General features: G+C 40.0%; 1 protein-coding gene across 1 annotated transcript in view; it reads right to left on the reverse strand.

Annotated features, from left to right (window-relative positions):
* CDH17 (cadherin 17) overlaps positions 1-21,347 on the reverse strand; it is a 98,984-nt gene extending 77,637 nt beyond the window's left edge. Inside the window, exons 1-2 of the mRNA XM_032610169.1 lie at positions 21,256-21,347; positions 9,772-9,842 (exon numbers count right to left, since the gene is read on the reverse strand). Coding sequence (XP_032466060.1) covers positions 9,772-9,822 — 51 coding nt within the window. The 5' untranslated portion in view covers positions 9,823-9,842; positions 21,256-21,347. The remainder of the gene's footprint in view (positions 1-9,771; positions 9,843-21,255) is intronic.
* Between the last annotated feature and the right edge of the window lie 3,816 nt (positions 21,348-25,163).

Raw genomic sequence — 25,163 nt, forward strand, 5'->3', positions numbered from 1 at the left:
TAATTATTTTTTATTTTAATAACTTTATTTTATTTTATCTTACTTTATTTTATTTTATCTTCTTTCTTTCTTCCTTTCCTTCCTTCCCTCCTTCCTTCCTTCCTCCCTCCCTCCCTCCTTTCTTTCTTTCCTTCTTTCTACTTTTTCTTGCTTTTATTCCGACCCGTGTGGATGAAAGGCTCTTGGTGCTGCAGCCAGGAGTCAGTGCTTTGCCTCTGAGGTGGGAGAGCCAACTTCAGGACACTGGTCCACAAGAGACCTCCCGGCTCCACATATTATCAAACGGTGAAAATCTCCCAGAGATCTCCATCTCAACACCAGCACCCAGGTTCACTCAACGACCAGCAAGCTACAGTGCTGGACACCCTATGCCAAACAACTAGCAAGACAGGAACACAACCCCACCCACTAGCAGAGAGGCTGCCTGAAATCATAATAAATCCACAGACTCCCCAAAACACACCACCAGATGTGGACCTGCCTACCAGAAAGACAAGATCCAGCCTCATCCACCAGAACACAGGCACTAGTCCCCTCCACCAGAAAGCCTACACAACCCACTGAACCAACCTTAGCCACTGGGGACAGACACCAAAAACAACGAGAACTACAAACCTGCAGCCTGCAAAAAAGGAGACCACAAACACAGTAAGATAAGCAAAATGAGAAGACAGGAAAACACACAGCAGATGAAGGAGCAAGGTAAAACCCACCAGACCTAACAAATGAAGAGGAAATAGGCATTCTACCTGAAAAAGAATTCAGAATAATGATAGTAAAGATGATCCAAAATCTTGGAAATAGAATAGACAAAATGCAAGAAACGTTTAACAAGGACCTAGAAGAACTAAAGATGAAACAAGCAGTGATGAACAACACAATAAATGAAATTAAAAATACTCTAGATGGGATCAATAGCAGAATAACTGAGGCAGAAGAACGGATAAGTGACCTGGAAGATAAAATCGTGGAAATAACTACTGCAGAGCAGAATAAAGAAAAAAGAATGAAAAGAACTGAGGACAGTCTCAGAGACCTCTGGGACAACATGAAATGCACCAACATTCAAATTATAGGGCTTCCAGAAAAAGAAGAGAAAAAGAAAGGGACTGAGAAAATATTTGAAGAGGTTAGAGTTGAAAACTTCCCTAATATGGGAAAGGACATAGTTAATCAAGTCCAGGAAGCACAGAGAGTCCCATACAGTATAAATCCAAGGAGAAACATGCCAGGACACATATTAATCAAACTGTCAAAAATTAGATACAAAGAAAACAGATTAAAAGCAGCAAGGGAAAAACAACAACTAACACACAAGGAAATCCACATAAGGTTAACAGCTGATCTTTCAGCAGAAACTCTGCAAGCCAGAAGGGACTGGCAGGACATATTTAAAGTGATGAAGGAGAAAAACCTGCAACCAAGATTACTCTACCCAGCAAGGATCTCATTCAGATTTGATGGAGAAATTAAAACCTTTACAGACAAGCAAAAGCTGAGAGAGTTCAGCACCACCAAACCAGCTTTTCAACAAATGCTAAAGGAACTTCTCTAGGCAAGAAACTCAAGAGAAGGAAAAGACCTACAATAACGAACCCAAAACAATTAAGAAAATGGGAATAGGAACATACATATTAATAATTACCTTAAATGTAAATGGATTAAATGCTCCCACCAAAAGACACAGATTGGCTGAATGGATACAAGAACAAGACCATATATATGCTGTCTACAAGAGACCCACTTCAGATATAGAGACACATACAGACTGAAAGTAAGGGGATGGAAAAAGATATTCCATGCAAATGGAAACCAAAAGAAAGCTGGAGTAGCAATTCTCATATCAGACAAAATAGACTTTAAAATAAAGACTATTACAAGAGACAAAGAAGGACACTACATAATGATCAAGGGATCAATCCAAGAAGAAGATATAACAATTGTAAATCTTGATGCACCCAACATAGGAGCACCTCAATACAAAAGGCAAATACAGCCATAAAAGGGGAAATCAACCGTAACACATTCATAGTAGGAGACTTTAACACCCACTTTCACCAATGGACAGATCATCCAAAATGAAAATAAACAAGGAAACACAAGCTTTAAATGATACATTAAACAATATGGACTTAATTGATATTTATGGGACATTCCATCCAAAAACAACAGAATACACATTTTTCTCAAGTGCTCATGGAACATTCTCCAGGATAGATCATATCCTGGGTCACAAATCAAGCCTTGGTAAATTTAAGAAAGCTGAAATCATATCAAGTATCTTTTCCAACCACAATGCCATGAGACTAGATATCAGTTACAGGAAAAACAAGCTTTAAATGACGCATTAAACAAGGTGGACTTAATTGATATTTATAGGACATTCCATCCAAAAACAACAGAATACACTTTCTTCCCAATTGCTCATGGAAAAATCTCCAGGATAGATCATATCTTTGGTCACAAATCAAACCTTGGTAAATTTAAGAAAGCTGAAATCATATCAAGTATCTTTTCCAACCACAACACTATGAGACTAGATATCAATTACAGGAAAAGATCTGTAAAAAATACAAACACATGGAGGCTAAACAATACACTACTTAATAACGAAGTGATCACTGAAGAAATCAAAGAGGAAATCAAAAAATACCTAGAAACAAATTACAATGGAGACACAACGACCCAAAACCTATGGGATGCAGCAAAAGCAGTTCTAAGAGGGAATTTTATAGCAATACAATCCTACCTTAAGAAACAGGAAACATCTCGAATAAACAACCTAACCTTGCGCCTAAAGCAATTAGAGAAAGAAGAACAAATAAAACCCAAAGTTAGCAGAAGGAAAGAAATCATAAAAATCAGATCAGAAATAAATGAAAAAGAAATGAAGGAAACAATAGCAAAGATCAATAAAACTAAAAGCTGGTTCTTTGAGAAGATAAACAAAATTGACAAACCACTAGCCAGACTCATCAAAAAAAAAGGGAGAAGACTCAAATCCATAGAATTAGAAATGAAAAAGGAGAAGTAACAACTGACACTGCAGAAATACAAAAGATCATGAGAGATTACTACAAGCAACTTTATGCCAATAAAATGGTCAACCTGAAAGAAATGGACAAATTCTTAGAAATGCACAACCTGCCAAGACTGAATCAGGAAGAAATAGAAACTATGAACAGACCAATCACATGCACTGAAATTGAAACTGTGATTAAAAATCTTCCAACAAACAAAAGCCCAGGACCAGACGGCTTCACAGGTGAATTCTATCAAACATTTAGAGGAGAGCTAACACCTATCCTTCTCAAACTCTTCCAAAATATTGCAGAGGAAGGAACACTCCCAAACTCATTCTACTAGGCCACCATCACCTTGATTCCAAAACCAAAGAAGGATGTCATAACGAAAGAAAACTACAGGCCAATATCACTGATGAGCATAGATGCAAATATCCTAAATAAAATACTAGCAAACAGAATCCAACAGCACATTAAAAGGATCATACACCATGATCAAGTGGGGTTTATTCCGGGAATGCAAGGATTCTTCAATATATGCAAATCAATCAATGTGATAAACCATATTAACCAACTGAAGGAAAAAAACCATATGATCACCTCAATAGATGCAGAGAAAGCTTTTGACAAAATTCAACACCCATTTATAATAAAAACCCTGCAGAAAGTAGGCATAGAGGGAACTTCCTCAACATAATAAAGGCCATATATGACAAACCCACAGCCAACATCGTCCTCAATGGTGAAAAACTGAAAGCATTTCCACTAAGATCAGGAAAAAGATGAGGTTGCCCACTCTCACCACTATTATTCAACATAGTTTTGGAAGTTTTAGCCACAGCAATCAGAGAAGAAAAGGAAATAAAAGGAATCCAAATCAGAAAAGAAGAAGTAAAGCTGTCACTGTTTGCAGATGACATGATACTATACATAGAGAATCCTAAAGATGCTACCAGAAAACTACTAGAGCTAATCAATGAATTTGGTAAAGTAGCAGGATACAAAATGAATGCACAGAAATCTCTGGCATTCCTATACACTAATGATGAAAAATCTGAAAGTGAAATCAAGAAAACACTCCCATTTACCATTGCAACAAAAAGAATAAAATAGGAATAAACCTATCTAAGGAGACAAAAGGCCTGTATGCAGAAAATTATATGACAGTGATGAAAGAAATTAAAGATGATACAAATAGATGGAGAGATATACCATGTTCTTGGATTGGAAGAATCAACATTGTGAAAAATGACTCTACTACACAAAGAAATCTACAGATTCAATGCAATCCCTATCAAACTACCACTGGCCTTTTTCACAGAACTAGAACGAAAAAATTCACAATTTGTATCGAAACACAAAAGACCCCGAATAGCCAAAGCAATCTTGAGAACGAAAAACGAAGCTGGAGGAATCAGGCTCCCTGACTTCATACTATACTACAAAGCTACAGTAATCCAGACAGTATGGTACTGGCACAAAAACAGAAAGAAAGATCAATGGAAGAGGGTAGAAAGCCCAGAGATAAACCCACACACATATGGTCACCTTATCTTTGATAAAGGAGGCAGGAATGTACAGTGGAGAAAGGAAAGCCTCTTCAATAAGTGCTGCTGGGAAAACTAGACAGGTACATGTAGAAGAATGAAATTAGAACACTACCAAACACCATAAACAGAAATAAACTCAAAATGGACCTAAATGTAAGGCCTAAATTAAAGACCTAAATGTAAGGCCAGAAACTATCAAACTCTTAGAGGAAAATATAGGCAGAACACTCTATGACATAAATCACAGCAAGGTCCTTTTTGATCCACCTCCTAGAGAAATGGAAATAAAAACAAAAATAAACAAATGGGACCTAATGAAACTTCGGAAACCATAAACAAGACCAGAAGACAACCCTCAGAATGGGAGAAAATAATTGCAAATGAAGCAACTGACAAAGGATTAATCTCCAAAATTTATAAGCAGCTCATGCGGCTCAATAACAAAAAAGCAAACAACTCAATCCAAAAATGGGCAGAAGAGCTAAATAGACATTTCTCCAAAGAAGATATACAAACTGCCAACAAACACATGAAAGAATGCTCAACATCATTAGAGAAATGCAAGTCAAAACTACAATGAGATATCATCTCACACCAGTCAGAATGGCCATTATCCAAAAATCTAGAAACAATAAATGCTGGAGAGGGTATGGATAAAAGAGAACACTCTTGCACTGCAGGTGGGAATGTGAATTGGTACAGCCACTATGGAGAACAGTATGGAGGTTTCTTAAAAAACTACAAATAGAACTGCCATATGACCCAGCAATCCCACTACTGGGCATATACCCTGAGAAAACCATAATTCAAAAAGAGTCATGTGGGCTTCCCTGGTGGCGCAGTGGTTGGGAGTCCGCCTGCCGATGCAGGGGACGCGGGTTCGTGCCCCGGTCCGGGAGGATCCCACATGCCGCGGAGTGACTGGGCCCGTGGGCCATGGCCGCTGAGCCTGCGCGTCTGGAGCCTGTTCTCCGCAACGGGAGAGGCCACAACTGCGGGAGGCCCAAGTACCGCAAAAAAAAAAAAAAAAAAAAAAAAAAAAAAAGTAAAAAAAAAAAAAGAGTCATGTACCAAAATGTTCATTGCAGCTCTATTTACAATAGCCCGGCGATGGAAACAACCTAAGTGTTCATCATTGGTTGAATGGATAAAGAAGATGTGGCACATATATACAATGGAATATTACTCAGCCATAAAAAGAAATGAAATTGAGCTATTTGTAATGAGGTGGATGGACCTAGAGTCTGTCATACAGAGTGAAGTAAGTCAGAAAGAGAAAGACATATAGCGTATGCTAACACATATATATGGAATTTAAGGGAAAAAATGTCATGCAGAACCTAGGGGTAAGACAGGAATAAAGACAGAGACCTACTAGAGAATGGACTTGAGGATATGGGGAGGGGGAAGGGTAAGCTGTGACAAAGTGAGAGAGTGGCATGGACATATATACACTACCAAACATAAAATAGATAGCTAGTGGGAAGCAGCCGCATAGCACAGGGAGATCAGCTCGGTGCTTTGTGATCACCTAGAGGGGTTGGGATAGGGAGGGTGGGAGGGAGGGAGATGCAGGAGGGAAGAGATATGGGAACATATGTATATGTATAACTGATTCACTTTGTTATAAAGCAGAAACTAACACAATTGTAAAGCAATTATACTCCAATAAAGATGTAAAAAACAAACAAACAAACAAAAAGAACACTGAAGACTTTGGAATTTGGTCTCCTCTCCCTCAGAGTTGTGTCAGGCCCTTGGGTTAGCTGTCCCCAGCCATTGCCAGCCTCTCTCCCTTGGGAAGACAAGTGATCTCTTTCCTAGACTCCCTTGCAGCTAGGAGGGTGACCAAGTGACCCAGTTCTGGTTTGTTAAACAAAAGGTGGAGTCTGCTGTGCCTGGGTGGAGGTGAGGGAACGGTTCTGGTCAAGATTTTGTATTCCTGATTAAGAAAGACAGATGTGGCTGGCCTCTGCCCTGTTCGTCTTGCTCAAGCAATGGACCTCATGTCTGTAGCTGTGGCAGCCATCATGAAACCACAAGGGGATAAACCAGCTCAAACAACGGTGGAGCAAAGAGAAAGAAACCCAAATCTCTGATAACATCACAGAACTGCTAAACCTGTCTGGGACTGCCCACGACAGGCTTCTTGTTGTCTGAGAAAAATAAATCCCTATTGACTGGAAACACTCTAAAGTTGCTTGTAGCTAAAAGCATTCTTAACTGACACAATAACTATACAGACTTCTAGCTCATCAGTTCCTCTCAAAGTGTATTTTCCTCTGGGGGCTCTTCCTCCCTTCCACTCCTTTCCACATCTTCTCCAGCTCCAGCAGTTTCTCTGCAAGGCAGGACACAAGATGTAGGTGCCATGGTTGGTACAGGACGAGGGCAGTGCTTTTTGAGGGGCTACTGCTTAACAGCAAATGGCTTCATCAACTTTCTGCTCACATCAGCAAGCAGCCCATCTTTCAGCTGATCACACCAGTGATGGCATCTATAGGAAAACTACATTAGTCAGGCAAACCTCACAAATAAGCCTGCATTTTTCCCAGGTAGACGAGCTGGCTCACCTATGAGAAATAAAGGATAAGTCTCAGTTGCAATGTTCAAAGTTGGGTTGGGTTCTCGTATCAGGGCAACAAATCTCTCTTCCTGCCCATTAACCTGGCTATCTGAGCTATAAAGATTTCAAAATGCATGGGCACATCATGAGTCATCAAGCCATACATCCATAACTGGGAAGAATGCTATGGTGGAAATTTGTGAAAAGAGTTGGAAGAATAAAACCCACCATCTTGCATAAAGAGGTGAAAAGTAGGGAGAGAATGGAACTGATATTTTTGAGTGTTTCCTGTATGGCAGCTATGGAACTAGAACCTCCACACATGTCATTTCTTCTGATCCTCAACAATATCAGGAAAGTTCTGGAGGAGTCCCACAGCAGAGGCACATATAACTGGTGCTGCTGTGGGATGGTGCCAGCTCTGTTGGACCACCAAGCCCCAGCTCTGCACCACGTTGCTCCACTGCCTTCCGGGCCAGCAAAGGACGCATGCTGTTATCAGATCTGCCTGCCTAGTAGCCACCGTCATTGTACATTCCAGCAAGAGTTCTCTGTTTATATAGTACGTATGTCAGCTCTTCCTTCCAGAAGAAGCATAGTCCCAGGCAAGACTCCAAAACAGTTGGCTTCTCCTTGATTTCCCTGTCTCCCTACTCAGCACTCTTTCCCAAACCCTCTCATCAGTGCCCTTATAATATATTCGTGCAGTGTTTCTAACCCCCTATGAGAACCAGTTTTCAGGAAAGAACAGGAGAGCCACTCATAGTATAGAATAAATGACTGGCAATCACTTTAAATGGCTACCTCTGCTGAATAAAGCCTTATGCTGAAGGAAAGAAGCTCCAACTGGACTTCCAGCCTTCACAGGAGAGGGTCTGGGCATAGGGGTCGGTGAAGGCAGAAGAGAAATGGCTCCCTCCCAATGCCCCTGAAATGCCAGCACACAGGCCTCAGCCTCCCTCCTTCACCCAGAGACAGCTGTGCACGTGGCTGTCTCCTGGGCAAGGCTCTTGCCACCAGCAGTAGTTTGGGCAGTATTTCTTACTCCAGGTAAAAATCCCACTGGGGTGAGAGTAGGGAAAAAGGAAAACTTACTTTCATCCTTTATCTAGGAAGAAAAATGCATGTCCCCTTCTCAGACAAGAAGCTGATGATCCTGCTAATGTCAAATTATCATGACAGAATCTTCTCTCTCTCTTAGGTCTCACTGTTGTTTCCTAATGTTTCCTAATATAAATCCGTAATTATGTATTTAAGTCCTAACTTGTTCCGGGCACTGTGCTATGTGCTGAGGCTGCAAAGATGACTAAAACACAGTTCTCCTCATGGAGGTCAGAGTCCATCTGAGTGTAGACGCTGAATATTTAAAACATGGTAGTAATGATAATAGCTAATATTTATCAAGTCCTTAGACTGTGCGAGTCATTGATTCAAGGGCTTGATAAATGCATTATCTCATTTAATTGCCACATAAGGCAAGTACTATTATTAGACCCATTTCACAGGGCAGAAAACTGAGGTTCAGAGCTTAGTAATTCACCCAAGTTCTTGTCACCAATCAATAACAGTGCCAAGTTTGAACTAGGCACTGACTTCACCACCATTCTGAGATAATACAGATAGCAAAGGACATCTGAGAGGGTAGGAAGAGGAGAGAAGTCAAGTGGGGATGTTAGACCCAGTCCTTAGGCAGTCTTAGCTACACGCTTCAAGCCCTGGTCTGTGAGGATGTACCTTGCTCGTAAGGTTTGAACTGCAGATTTTCCCCTCAAGGGGAGAGCTCTGGTAGGTTTACAAGTTTGGCTGTATTTCACTCTAAATATTTTGAACTGTGTGGGCTCTCAGGGGCTCTCTGGAACTTGAGATTCAATATGGTATATTTGGGTTTTAGAAGAAAGGAACCAAGATTAGAGGTATGAGGATCTAGTAGCTTCCTTCTAAGGAGAAAGCAAATGCTTCCCCATAATCTTGATTCATAATACAACAGATTGGCAAGTGTATAACCTTTATGAGCTTCATAAGGAAAGTGAAGACAGCATCCCTGTCTCTACCCGAGGTTAAGGTCTGGTCTCCCCAGGTTCCATCCAGCTCCAATTTCTAGAAGCCCGAGTCGATAGGGTTAGCTCAACAAGTGACTAAACACAAATTTGGTCAGAAAACTCCAAGCCATATACGGGAAGAAAAGTACAGAGCAGAGCAGGGTCAAAAATGGAGAAAATGCTTTTCTTAATTTCGGTGGTAATTTCTCATGGTCAAAGTTAAAAAAAAAAAAAAAAGTCAAGATTAAGGGACATAGACTAACACATGTATCAGTATACTTTTCTTTCCAGATTCCCTGAGCTGTATGCGATGGTCTAAAGCTAAGTAGATGGATTTGCTTAAACCTTGCCCGTGAAGTGACATTGGCTTTTAAGAGCTGAGGAGAAAGCGCACCTCTGGTTAAAGGTTGGACATATGACTTGTAGCTATTTCAACAAAAATAGTCCATCGGGGCAAATTGTCCTTTGCTCACAATGAGTTAATTTTGATAGACTATTTTTTAAATGATGATAGCCGTTGCTTCCCCGGTACGGGGTAGAAGGATGACTGGGAATATTCTACTAAATAAATAAGGAACATTCTCTTCTCTTACCAAGTAAAGTGTAAAGAGACACAAGCAGTGCAGTTGGGCTTGCATCGTCATGGTTTTCTTTATTCAAACTCCTGTGAATAAACCGGAGATAAGTTGATTAGTTGCCAATCCTGTTAAAACCATGCTTCTCCAAGCATAAAGGATCATTGGATCATATTCATTTATAAACCTAGTAGAAGGCATTCCTGAAGTTCAGCCTCTGCTCTGTGGAACAGCCTGGGCTTCCAGTAGCTTCCTGATACCTTGTCCACAGCAACCACAAGTCAACATCTGGAAACAAGCGTGGGCTAATTCCATCTTTACTAACCGCTTCACTTTATTAGTCTTCTTCATTTAAGAGTCTTCAATGGTAGGCAATAAGTATAATTTTCACTCATTATATGCGTGGGGGATATATGTTTTGACAAATGCCACAATAAGTAGATACTAAAATGTTAGTGGTGCTGATTCAAACCTACAAATGGATGAGCTTCTTCAAGCAGAAAGAACCCAAGAATGTTCACAACCCTTCATTCAAAGACCTCACCAGCTGCCTCTTTGCTCTTCTAAACCTTGCTGTTAACTATGCCATACATCTAAGGAAAAAATGTACTTATTACTTCAAAAGCAACCCAATAAAAATCCAAACTCTGCCCCTCTTCTATTCTGTTCAATGTTATTTTTCCTTTTTCCTCGTGCCTTTGCATTTCACAGAAATTATAACTTTCACCCTAAGACACATCATGACTAACTGATTTTAAGATCTGAGATAAATTTTCCACATGGCCTGTAAAGCAGGGTTGTTGCCTATCATAATATTGGACTGCTAAAACAAAACAAAACAAAAAACCAGGGAAATGAAGAATGCATTCACTTCACTAAAATTCCAATTATTTTATTGCCTCTAGGGATTGTGGATGATCTTGGTTTATTTCTTTATCTTTTTCTTTATTTTTTAAAGTTTTCTGCATTGAACTTATATCATCAGTATAATCAGCATGGGAAAATGGTTATAAAATTCTAACTACTCTAAAAATTTAGACCCTGAAATTGTTTAATTCCTTACTCTTGGATAGCTTATATTTGAACTTTATAGAGGTCAAAGTACTATCACATTTTAGCTTCACAAATGCCCTGGGAGATAAAGATAGAAATGAGCATTTATTAAGCATCATTCTATAGGGTAGATTAGTGGAGGGACCTTTACAAACAGGATGTCAGAGGTACAGAAGGTAAACTCTGAGTCATCCTGGACCAGAAACCCAGCTTGGCCTTTCATTAGCTGTGTGGCCGTGGGTGTATTACTTAATCTCTCTGTGCCTCAGTTTCCTCAAATGGAAAATACATAGCAATTGCTCAGTAATAAATGAGTGCTCTTATGAGTTTCTCACAGACATAATGAGTTAGGAAATGTTACTCTTATTTTGTACATGAGGAAATTGAGGTTCAAAGTTAAGCCATTCACCTTAAGACACATAGCTAGGAAGTGATATTGCCATGTTTCCAACCAGATCTGTCAGATGCCAAAGTCCAAAGAGCCTTTCGAGTCTTTCTGCTATACCCTACACTGTGTGATAGCTGAACAGACGTAGCTGTAGGTGTAGAGATGTAGAGACGTATAAAATGTACATATTGCTTGTACATGCTATATAAATGAAGTAACTTGTCCCAAGGATCTACAGCTATGTTAAGGAAGAGCTAGGACTACAACCCTTCAGTGCAATTAGATCTGTAAATTTTGTGAATGTTTAGAAATGAGCTTTTGCAACAGAATTAGTCTGGTCGATGTGTCCAAACATCATTTTAGAATTGGCTCCTTGTCAAACACAAACAAGACATTTTTCTGCTGCTTTAGACTGCTCACGGGGTTTGGAAACACACAGAAACAAATAAGAATCGCAGGTTCTAGCATATTGCAATATGAAATGTATCTAAATGAATAAATTGGTATTCTTAAGTCTAATTGGTCTTTTTTTATATTAGCCAAATAAACATGATCAGCTATCAACCAATATTTGCTTAAGAGAAGTAAAAATACAGACAATAATGACACATTGGAGGATCTTTCTCCTCAAACCCCTCAGCGTTCAAGAACTTTTATTTTTATTTTTTTGGCTGCGTTGGGTCTTTGCTGGCACGTGGGTCTTCTCTAGTCGCGGTGAGCGGGGGCTACTCTTCATTGCAGCGCGCAGGCTTCTCACTGCTGTGGCCCTCCACCCTCGTTGCGGAGCACGGGCTCTGGGCGCACAGGCTTCAGCAGTTGTGGCTCACGGGCTCTCGAGCGCAGGCTCAGCAGTGGTGCTGCACGGGCTTAGTTGCTCCGCGGCACATGGGATCCTCCCGGACCAGGGCTCGAACCCGTGTCCCCTACATTGGCAGGTAGGTTCCCAACCACTGAGCCACCAGGGAAGTCCCTCAAGATCCTTTAAATGCTGCTTCCACTTTACTCATCTGGCCTTATCTCCCACACCCACCACACCCAGTAATGCTGAGCACCCCACGGACTTTGCACCGAGCTTCCCTGTCTCCACAACTTGTCACTGGCTGTTCTCCCCACCTGGCACAGGGCCCCACCTGGAGTAAATGACAATTGATATTTTCTGAATCAAGCTGGATTGAGATTATCCTTTCTCACTTCTACTTTTACTTCTCATACCCTACCATCTAAGACCAACTTATTCAGTTATTTTAAAATCACTGAATTTAATAATTCTATTATGTGCAAGATACTGTGCTAAGAACAGGGATGACAAAGTAAGGGGTACAAGGTCTGCTTCATGGAGCTAGAACCTACATCCTTCATGAAATCTCCCTGATTTCCAGCCAGAAGCATCTTCCTCTCAAGGCCCCTCCTGCCTGCATTTTATTTTTTATCACATATTTACATGTCTGTGTTGCTGCCACTACTAGAATACAAAGTCCTTCAAGACAAAGGCCTCATTTTAAAATCATATTTTTTTAACCTCTCATGGCTCTTCATAGTATGGCTTGCACATACTAAGCTCTCAACAGATGTTTCTTAACTTCTAAAACACTTGTGATTGTCTAACATTGGTATTCTATGAATTTGTCCAATCTATAAGAGCTTTCAGAATAAACAGAAAATGTTAAAGGAAACTAATTTGAAATCTAAAGATTTATTTTGATGCAAAGTAATAAATTTTTATTGTTGACAAAGAGGATTATTTCTCTTTTAAATACACGAACAGATTTCTGTTCAGTAAATAGTTAAGAGCTGGTTGATATATACACCATCTCCACTTGAAATGATTTTTTTTAGCACTTTCAATCTTCCAAAGACATGTAAGTTGAATGATAAAAAGCAAATAAAAATAAATTAAATGCCTTATTTTAGTCAGATGCTCTAACAGGCCACTGTCCGGGGTGTTTTAATGGAACCTAAAAAGTAAACGTAGCATTACACTCATCCTTTCTTTTGTCATTTACATTTAGTTTCATCCTTCACGGAAGGGTTTCTGGTGGGAAACAGAAGGAATTGCTTTCTGCTCCCATGCCTAGGGTCTCGTGATTTCTTTGTGGACAAATCTATCATACCATGTGGTTGTTAGTTTGTCTGGTTTGGATCCTGGCTCCTTCACTGACTAATGTCTACTCGTCTGTAAAGCAAGGATAATAATAGTATCTACTTTTGAGAGTTATGGGACTCAATAAGTTAATATTTTGAACAGTGTCTGTCAAATAAAAATTCCTTCTGCCACCCAAGTTTGCTTAGTCAGAAATTAAATATTGTCCCACAGGACAGCTCCTATCAAAATTCCCAGCTTTCAATGGCCCTGGCCATAAGGATACTCAAGAAGCACCCTTCACAGCAACACCCTCACAGCCAAATGAAGTGGCCAGGCAAAGCCTTCATCTGAATGATCCAAGGCAAACTACACCACTGCTAGGATTATTCCAGAAGAGGACTCCAGCCTCTCAAACAAGTCTTGCCTATATTTCCTCTTTTTACAGACATAATTTCACTAATGAATACCACATCCTGGATCATAATGATGCTGGAGGGAAACCATGGTTTGTAACTGAGATTGCCTAAAATCACCAAGCCATACACACTTGATAGATTATTTCACAAACCCTACCTGGCAAAGGATTGGAGTAGATTTCCAGATAATTCAGTGACATTTCGTCTGAACTACCTGAAATAGTTGATCCAACCATCTGCTGGGAATTTTTGCTATTTGTCAGGGTTTCCTCAGGTACAAAGACTAAATTCAGACAGTTTCTATGGCAACTATCTGAGATGGCAAGTACATCCTTAGCAACAGAGGTCAAAGGTTTAGGGGGAGTTTTAAAAAGCCACCACCACTTGCTTTAATCTTGGACCACTTACACATGCAGAATCAGGGCTGCTGGACTTGCAGATTAGGGCTGAAGCCTTTGCTTAATTCACCGTAGCCCAGAAAACACTGAAACCCTCCATATCCTGAATCTGTGTCCAGCCAGGATAACAACACAAAGGCAGCTAACATCTACTAGAAGCCCTTTGTCTCAGCACATGCTGAGAGATTTATATGAATTATCTTATTGATTTTTCATAAGAACCCTATGAAGCAGGTACTGTGAAAATTTCTCTCTCGAAGATCAAAAATCAAGAGGTGAGGGTCAAAACAGTTACCAGACTTGTCCAAGATCACACTGCCTGGCTACTTTCACACCTGTACTCTATTCATATTTTATTCTCTCTATGAAAGCACAAGCATCCTGATAAATAAGACATCTAGCGGCATTGAATCTATTACACATCTTTGCAAAAATTCGAAAAGGTTTTTTTTCACTCCATAGCTGCCTTTCTTCTTCAGATACTGACATGAGCCTGCCTTCTCAGAGGGCCGTCAGTCTAGGAGATTTGGCTCCTACAGCACATCTATTTCTGATTTGTACCCTCTCTCCTCATTTCCTTCTGACCTTCACCTCAGCAGTCTCTCATTTTTCAACCAAGCCAAGTGTTATGGGTTGAATGGTGTCCCCTGCCTCAAAATTCATGTTGGAGCCTAAGCCCCAAGTACCTCAGAATGTGATTTTATTTGGAGACAGGGTCTTTCCAGAGGTAATGAAGTTAGAACTAAGTCATTAGGGTGGGCCCTAATCCAATATGACTGGTGTCCTCATCAAAAGGGAAAACTTGGATGTGGAGACACTCATAGAGGAAAGACAACATGAAGACACATGGGGAAGACAGCCGTCTGAGAGCCCAGGAGAAAGGCCTCAGACCAATTCTTATGGTCCTCAGAAGGAACCAGCCCTGCAGACACCTTCATTTTGGACTTCGAGCCTCCAGAACTGTGACACAATAAATTTCTATTGCTTAAGCCACTCCGTCTGTGGTACTTTGTGACAGCAGCCCTAGCAAACTAATATATCAAGGAACTCTAGTTTTGACTGATAGGGGCACTGCCGTCCCAGGATGGGGTGGCCTCGGATGGGGCTTTATCCAGTTATTATACATGCAGTGCCCACGGCATCCCAGGGGGTCCACTCCAAGCTTGATTGAATCTCCTGCTGGGCTCCAGAGACTCCAAGAGGTATTTTTAGACACTCCTGTCATTTTGCCATTTATCTGGGTAAGGACAGGAAATTTCTAGGTCCCAGTTCTCAAACTCTGCAAGTAAATCAATACATAAGCATTGATTTTTTTCCCCCCTCTTACGAAAGCTAAGTGATAGGCAAACCTTAAATCGAGTCAGTCATGGCTCATCCTTTTCGTTAAAAAAAAAAAAAAGTTAAGGGCTTTGAATTAAAACACGTCACCATGCTCTAAGGCTAAACCACACATTTCCAAAGAACAAAGAAGGTACAGAGGAGAGGACTGCAAAATTTGTTTTCAAATATCATAGGTGATGTGGACAGGAAAGAATGTGACTAGAATTCATAACATCACCAGAACCAAACAGCACCAAATGATCCTGTGTGCCATTTAGTTTACCTCTGCACTGTATATTGCTAAGAGCAGCATAAATTATACAGCAAGGCCAGATATGAATAAAGATCAGATGAAAAGGCTGCTCGCACCATTGTTCATCAAGTAATGTTCAGATCAATCATGCCCATCTCTTGTGTTCTCACTCACAAACCTCTGGCACCAATTATATCACTTAAGGTTTAGAAAAAAATCACAGGAGGATCTGACCAATTTGCACTCTTGGCAAATTAAGGACCCAATGAAAGTGACCATCAATAAGCTAGAAACAGACAGGCAGGCATAAAATCTGGGCTGCTGCCTTGCACTTCAGACTGATTAGGAGGGAGGAAGGAAGGACCAAGGAAGGAAAAGGAAGGGTGGATTGCCCCCTCCCCACCCAACATACACATAAATGTAAGCGCTTTGTCCTCTCCCTAAACTTCGCAATAAGTATGCCAATCTTTCAGCATATGAAAATCTGGATTTACACATATGCAAAATTAAGGGTGATTTCTTACTTAATCAATAGGTTCATGATCAGGTAAATAGTCTTATGAGAGGATAGATGGCTCCTCTTAAAATATTTTAAATTTCTATGATTGACTTAAATACAAATTACAAGCATAATTATTAAAGAAAATAATAATGAGTTCTAAGGGATATTTTAGGAAGTGTGCTCACTCTTACTCCCAGCCGGCTATTGTCCCACCCGGCACTCGCCCAGCGTGAGCAAGGGAAGGGGCAGGAGGGGTGAGGAGGTCAGAGGGAAGGGAGGCCCCCCACATGGGGACACAGACGGCGACCCCCCCCACCCCGTGGTGCTTCTCTGACGTCTTAAGCAGGATGGCAGTAAGGATGTCAGTGTTGAGTTCTCCGAGGTGCACAGGTTTCCACCCCAGAAACTCTACAAGGGAGACAGAGGGAGGACTTTCTTTCTTCCATATCTAGCAGAACAACATCACAAGGGTCTTTTCTAGCCTAAAAAGGAGGGTAGAAATCACTATTTCTCAAAAAAGTGGCTTAATTATTTTTGACAAAGTGTTGCTTCATGCATTATACAACATTTCTTTGTGTATTATAAAGTGCACAGATGAGTATTTTGTCAAGATAATAAAACTACACATTCTGGCCTTACAAATTCAGTACGAGGTAAATCTCAATTAGATCCCATCCCGTATGGTTTAAACACTGAGATTTAAAACAAAACAAAACAAAAGACTTGCTATAATACTAGCTCATTTATGAGGTGACCTTGAGGCAAGGACTCTAATGAAAAAAATGCACAGTCATGCTCGAGTGTAGTAGGCTAACTTTCTGATTTCTGTAATTAAATCATAATTGACAACTGGGATGGGCAAGAGAGTAAGGCGGAAATAAATTTAGTTCTATCTTCATAAAGGATGCCATACCACTATGAAATCTCACTCATTAGCTAGTTTTTTTTAATAATTGAAAGTTTAAAAAACTAGCATTTAATGAACATTTACTAAGCTAAGTACTTTGGAAGACTTATTTCATTTAATTTTCACAACAATCCTATAGGCAGGTCCTGTTGTCATCGCACAGGACAGGAAACAGCTCAGCGAGGTTGAGGAAAGGGTGTCAGGCTGACTGCAGAGACCAAGCACAGACCCTCTGTGTGAGGAAGAGGTGCTCATCCTTAGTTTAAATATTCTTTAAGGGCATAAATCTACTTTTCTGATTTCTCTTTATCTCTTACTCAGAAACACAAGTCCTAATGTTTTAAAATAATTAACACACGGTAAGAAATCATTGATTCAGAATATCATGGATGAGAGAACTCAGTGTCAGGCTTACAGAATATTTTAAGAGAAATTAAGTTTTCTTTGTGTCACATACACAATAGCCAAGGATAGCTTTGTCTGTCATATATGCATAAGTGAAAAAATCATCTTGAGTATGGTTAAAACCTCAACCACTAGGTGAATGTCTGCTTTTATTAAGTTAATATTTCTTATACCTAAATAAACATTCATGTTTGTTCTCACAAGTAACAAATAGATAGATAGATATTCCCCTAACAAAAGTCAGTACTCTTTCCTTGTTTAATCATTGGGGAGACCACAGAACAACTAGCTCCTTCTAAATTCAACACCAGAGGTTTCTGAAGGAATACAATTGTATGCCAACAAATAAATATGTATATTTCTATCTGTGTAAACTAAGAGCCATAAAAGCACTTATTTGTCAGCCTTTGGAGAAAGGGACACAGTGGTGCTCAGCTTTCCTTCTCAGAGTCATCTCTCTTGACCTGGAAGAAAAGCGAGAGCACACTCTCCAGAGAGTTCCTTTGACAAAGGAATAGGAAGTCGAGTTGCTGCCAGGATACATTTTGCCGTTCATAAAAGAATGGAGGAGGTACCAGAAATGCAATCTTCACCTTGAATGACAGTGACTTTTCCCAGGGGACATCTTAGCTAGTTTCAAAGGATGCCACACCCACACCTCACCAGAAGGCTTATAGTGAAACATCACAGGGGCTTTAAAATGCCTCATTAATGTTGTCCCAGAGGTCTCTGAGACTGTCCTCAATTTTTTTCATTCTTTTTTCTTTATTCTGCTCTGCAGTAGTTATTTCTGCTACTTTATCTTCCAGGTCACTTATCTGTTCTTCAGCCTCAGTTATTCTGCTATTGATCCCTTCTAGAGAATTTTTAATTTCATTTACTGTGTTGTTCATCATTGTTTGTTTGCTCTTTAGTTCTTCTAGGTCCTTGTTAACCGTTTCTTGTATTTTCTCCATTCTATTATTTCCAAGATTTTGGATCATCTTTACTATCAGTATTCTGAATTCTTTTTCAGGTATTTCCTCTTCATTTGTTAGGTCTGGTGTGTTTTTACCTTGCTCCTTCATCTGCTGTGTGTTTCTCTGTCTTCTCATTTTGCTTAACTTACTGTGTTTGGGGTCTCCTTTTCGCAGGCTGCAGGTTTCATAGTTCCCGTTGTTTTTGGTGTCTGTCCCCCGTGGCTAAAGTTGGTTCAGTGGGTTGTGTAGGCTTCCTGGTGGAGGGGACTAGTGCCTGTGTCCTGGTGGCTGAGGCTGGATCTTGTCTTTCTGGTGGGCAGGTCCAATACTGGAGAGGGTGTGGAGAAAAGGGAACACTCTTGCACTGTTGGTGGGAATGTAAATTGATACAGCCACTATGGAGAACAGTATGGAGGTTCCTCAAAAAACTAAAAATAGAACTACCATATGACCCAGCAATCCCACTACTGGGCATATACCCTGAGAAAACCATAATTCAAAAAGAGTCATGTACCATAATGTTCATTGCAGCTCTATTTACAATAGCCAGGACATGGAAGCTACCTAAATGTCCATCGACAGATGAATGGATAAAGAAGATGTGGCACATATATACAATGGAATATTACTCAGTCATAAAAAGAAACGAAATTGGTTATTTGTAGTGAGGTGGATGGACCTAGAGTCTGTCATACAGAGTGAAGTAAGTCAGAAAGAGAAAAACAAATACCGTAGGCTAACACATATATATGGAATCTAAAAAAAAAAAAAAAAATGAAGAACCTAGGGGCAAGATGGGAATAAAGACACAGACCTACTAGAGAATGGACTTGAGGATACGGGGAAGGGGAAGGGGAAGCTGGGACAAAGTGAGAGAGTGGCATGGACATATATACATTACCAAAACAGATAAAATAGCTAGCTAGTGGGAAGCAGCTGCATAGCACAGGGAGATCAGCTCGGTGCTTTGTGAGCACCTAGAGGGGTGGGATAGGGAGGGTGGGAGGGAGGGAGACGTAAGAGGGAAGAGATATGGGGACATATGTATATGTATAGTTGATTCACTTTGTTATAAAGCAGAAACTAACGCACCATTATAATTGCTTAATTATACTCCAATAAAGATGTTAAAAAAAACAAAAAACCTCAAAAATAAATAAATAAAATGCCTCATTTAAAAAAAAAACTCAAGTGTTTTCTCATCCTCTCATATTATTGGACCCCACTTCTTTGGCATAGAATTGGTTTCTCCCTTGCACAATGGACAATGTAGTTATTGCAGCTTTACTGGGCTTTTTCCCCTAGAGAATGAAACAGCAACTTCTCAGTTTGACCTGCGTCACCTGCTTGAACTTTCTCATGGAAAGAAGAGATAATATTCATTGAACGTCTGTTGGGTGTCAGACAAGGTAATGAGTTCTTTACACGCTGATCTAATTTACTCTCACAATCACTTGGTTAGGCAAATATCTCCATTTTGTAGATGAGAAAATTAAGGCACAGTGAGCTTAAGCAATCTGTTCAGTGCTTGCTGGCTGGTAAATGATGAAACTGGCCTAATCCATCTGCCCAACCCTGAAGACTCATAAACTATACACCCAACAGTCCATGATAAACCCTCACTCAGTAAGACTCATTTGTTTCCTGGTGAGAGCTGAATGCCATCCATTTTCCATGTCACCTAAACATATGCTTTCTTCTTCTTTCAAATTATTCCTCCCTTGCTATCTAAGTTTTTGAAGAAAAATAAAGACAAGAAAATATTAGAGAATACATTGCTCTTCCAATCTCCTGTTTGGTATCCCCCATCACAGAGGGCATCTGTTCCCAGAAAGTCACTCACAATGAAGAAAAAACTGAGACAGAGGCAGGGGCTGGACCTTTGAAGACACCAATAAGCTGTACACGTTTTGACATCTCAAAATAATCACACAGTTGATGTTACATCTGCCAATGTGGCCGAAAGAAGGACCAGAATCTGACCAACATACACACCAGCCTTGCTTTCCCAATTGGGAAGGCAGATCTGTCTGTTTTCAAATCTTATTCCGCTTCTTTTAAGAAAGGGCGTTTTTCCTCCTATGACTTTCCCCTTCCCTGCTGTGTCCTGGGCAGTCAGTCCTAAGAATCCTAAACTGGGGGCTTCCCTGGTGGCGCAGCGGTTGAGAGTCCGCCTGCCGATGCAGGGGACACAGGTTCGTGCCCCGGTCCGGGAGGATCCCACGTGCCGCGGAGCGGCTGGACCCGTGAGCCATGGTCGCTGAGCCTGCACATCCAGAGCCTGTGCTCCACGGCGGGAGAGGCCACAACAGTGAGACGCCCGCATACCCCAAAAAAAAAAAAAAAAAAAAAAGAATCCTGAATTGAATCTCACTCTAATTTTTGAAGACCACATCTGAGATATGACACTTTGTGAAAATGAGATTCCAGCCCTGATTTGTAGAGTATAAGAGCCCCAGGGCATCTCAGGCTAGGAACTTTTTTTATATTTTAATTACAAAGAATGGGTGCAATCCACATTTAAACATCCAAAAGTTTATTCTTTTCTTTAATGTCACTACCAAGCTAGATTCAAGCCAAACCACTTCATCCAATGAATTTATAAAAGATATAGACTAATAAAAAGAAACCACGAAAGAAATTATGCTCGGTAAACAAAACTTATCACACTAGGAATAAACTTTCCTTCCCAGCAAATGATACATAGCACCCCTCAAGGAATCAATTTGTCCAGCAACTTAAGTAATCCCTTCACCATCTATTCTGTCATTCTTAAAGAAATACGCTATCGACATAGTTAAGACATGTCAACGCTTACCTTTCTGTAAGTAACAGAATGGTTGTTAAAAGTTATTTTCTTCCATTCAACTGTTGAGACTCTTGCTGGGACTTGAGTATCTTCCCCAGAGGACACTCCCCTGCTCTGCTCTGCTTCCCCAGCCTCTCCCTTCACCTTCAGTCAAACATTAACCATCGACTGGCTTTATTGATTTTCAGGAACCATCAGATGTCATAAAAGGTATTGTATTCCAGGAAAGAAATGCGTTTGTACCAAAAGAAGTTAATTCACATCTAATACATCTCAAAACAGGTTTCTGAATTTTGGAATGTAGGTTTAATAAATTAGAAGACAAGAAGAAGTTAAAGTGGAAAAACTCTCTGTGTATTCAACTATCTGTAGAGTGCGAGGTCCATGATATCCAAGAGTTTCATCCATATTTTGCTCCCCCACCACTTAGCACAGAAGACTCAGCTGACATATATTTGTGTAGATTCCGTCTTAAACACAGACAAGCACAGGGTGCCATGTCTGAGCAGTGACTCAGTTCATTGATAACCAGCCACGAGAGACATGGGAAATGACTCAGAAGGTACAGCCAGTGATGTAAATGGGCTGTACCTGCTTCTGAAACCCAAGGGTCCTCTTCAAAGTTTGCATGAAACAACCAGCAGTAGCCTTCCCCCAAACCACACACCAAGTCCTTTTTCTCACCACTCAGAATGGATTTGCCTGAGAGCAAGTTACTACTTTTTTCACTCAGAATGAGGTTTCCGATTAAACAACATGGCCCCAGATTTCTTAAGGCAAGGGCTCTTTTAGACAGATTCCTGATTCCCACCCCTCAGTCACTCTTGGAATCTACACTAAAGATGAGAATCAAGGTCACCTTTGTGTCAAATTTGGTATCCATTCTGATATTCATTTCTGGGCTTCTCCTGAGCTGTGTTGTGTTTTCCATCTGCTAGGTGTACATCTAGCACAATGAAAGCACAAGAGCACAGCCCACTGTCTAGATGGGCTTCTTGCTTCCCAGATCCCCTTGAGAAGACTTAGTGATTGCTCTAAGCCTCGTTTATCTTGGGGACCGTGAAGTGAAACCATCTAGTTGTGTGCCAGTGGTTAGCATACTCAGTGGACCAGCAGGCCCAGGAAAGATCCTTCTTCCTCTGTCTCACAGCCAAGATAACTACACTTAGGGAAATGAGGTCAGTGAGGCTAAGCAGCTCTCACATTCTTAACATCTGTGCCCTCCCTGAGCTGAATGAAATGACCTGGTTCCACAAAATCAAATAGCTTCCTCTTGTATGTTTCACCTCCCCGAATCAATGACAAGAATCTCATGGCATTGCTCTGAAAGGAGTTTGCTTCTTCTTTGTAAATTTTTTGTACTTTTTAATAAGGTATGCAAAAAGTACGTTTAAATCTATAAAGTTTTCTGTAAAAGAATGTATATATATGTATCACTTTTAATCCTTGTTTCTTAGCAATATTATACAGCTATGTTCATAGCATATGTTTAAAAAGATGTTTTCTTGTTTAGTCTTTACAACATGGCCTGAAGTGGATTCCATCTTATAAACAGAAAACGAAGGCACAGAGGGGTTTTACCTCTTGCCCAAGTCACACAGCCTGTGATTACAGAATCAGGACTCCAGCCCTCGTCTGTCTGAGTCAAAGCCCAACTTATTCACCGCAAGTGTTGAACTTGCCAGATTATTTTCCTTCTGGCTCCAAGTAATAAAAAATCTACAGGAAGAAGTCCCTCTGTGTGAGGCCGTTACTGACAGGAGATGGCCAAGTTCCTGAACTGGGCTTTCCTATATATTTTATGCTACCTCTAGACTGTAGCTTCCAAGTCAGAGCATCAGATTGATTAAATTCTAAAAAAGCCATCAGAGAAATTAACAGGTGATTGCATCTCTGAATTATAAAGGCTTTTCCTGTGCTCTCCATGATAACAGGTTAGCATGGTGCTCAGAGCTATGTGTTTCATCGTTTATGTATTAAATTATATATTTATAATTTATAAAATTATCTGGATTTTATAATTCTAGATTAAATCCAAAGATTAAGAGCATGCACGTTTTGCCCTGTGTTTCAGAGTGAACACTACTGCATTTTAGGAACCCATTTTCACACAAAAATGAGGCATTTCTAGTTCAGTAGTTTAATACTGACTCAGTAATAATAGGAATAATAAGGAAAATCTAATTGATGAAGATTACTAATTCCCTGTATCAGAGCGAAGTAGACATAAATTATGTATATGATGGAAACAAGTGAACAATTGGAAAGATTTGGGCAAATACTTCTGACGAACAGCTTCATGGTATTAAAACATATTAGCACTTCTGTCTATAATAATGTTTTAACCATTCCTCAAACATTAGCCCTAGAAAATATGTAAGTAATATTTAATTTATGGACAGTGCTAGTCAGCAATGAATAAAGTTTGGAGAGCCTCCCAGATAAAAACTTTATGAAATTTGGAATGATTCTTAAAATTCAAAGTATGTTACATTTTTAATATTCCTATTACTTAAAACTCATGATAAACGAAGTCTACGAATGCTACATTTTTCCATTTTTCATGCACTTACACTTTAACATGGACTTTATTTGCATTACATATCATGTGTCTTGAGAACATTTTATCATGGGCCTATCAACATACAGCCTCACCTGACAGAAGTTGGATAATACATACATACGTAACAATAATATTTTTAAATTACTCGATATCTGTCTCTTAAGGTTAACTTAATGATGGCAGAAACTTTGTCTTCCATTAGCACTCAGTAAATACTTTTTAGAATTGAACTCCTTTCAGTTGTTTAATTCCATATTTCCAAATAGGATTGCAGGCAGGCTCAACAAAGGCTGATGGGAACCCAGACAAGTGAACGATTTTGTACCCCCTCAAACCAATATTTTACATCTTTTGTTCCATATTTATTTAGTGGGATGAGGTGAAACTCATTTTCTGCTAGTGAATCTTTGAGGCTGAAGCAGAATTTTCCCTAATTCCTCTCACTGGCCAGGACAGTGTTCGTTTAAATATAAGCAATACACCCCCTACTTTTACAGCTCTTATACTTGTCTGTGGGTTTGTTTGAGTTTGGGATTCTTTTGTTGTTTTGGACAATTTTCCAAACCAGGACACTTTAAGGAATTAGTAAATGATTTAAGAGTTAGATAAGAAAATAAATCACTAATGCCAAGAAACACCGAACCATACATAATGCAGTTGCAAAATCTTAGCTAAGAGTCACCTGTGTTCAACCTAAAAACGTTCAAAAAAGACAGTTTGAGGCTAATAAAGAGGTTTTTTCCCCTGCTCTCTATTCTGACAGAAGTAGATCCGGTTTGCAGTTGTTTATTTCAGAAATATTTTTACTCCATCTCTAGATGGTTGCTCCAGGCAATTAGACAAGGTCCTTGATCTGGCGCTAGTTACCCATGTCAGGAAACTGCTAGAGAATCCTGTGACTGGAATGGTTAGGAAATATCCACATCAACCATACATTGGACAAATGCCTTCTAGAACTTTCTAAATCTGAAGAGTTTATTAAAACTGGGCCTTATGTCATGAGATCCTGGTTCAGTAGGTCTGGGGTGCATCCCAGGGATCAACATTTTTAAAGCCCTCTGGATTCCTTATGTGGGTAATCACATGGACCCTTCTCTGAGAAACACAGTTTAAGGATTCTGTGCTTTATCCACCAGTAAATATTCTTTAGCAAGGCCTGTGCTTGATATTAATTTCCCCCCATCATTTAGGATCCATTTCTGCAGGATCTGTCTCATACAACACTGCAGTTGACTTGATGTACACGAAGATTGAATCTGACAGACACAAAGATGCTCATCTTGCCTCAGACATTTTTTTTCAGTCTACTGAATGTTTTATTTGACCTCAGATTTTTCTTAATTCCAAGAAATAA

Source organism: Phocoena sinus, chromosome 17 (genome assembly GCF_008692025.1).
Source record: "Phocoena sinus isolate mPhoSin1 chromosome 17, mPhoSin1.pri, whole genome shotgun sequence".
Lineage (NCBI taxonomy): Eukaryota > Metazoa > Chordata > Mammalia > Artiodactyla > Phocoenidae > Phocoena > Phocoena sinus.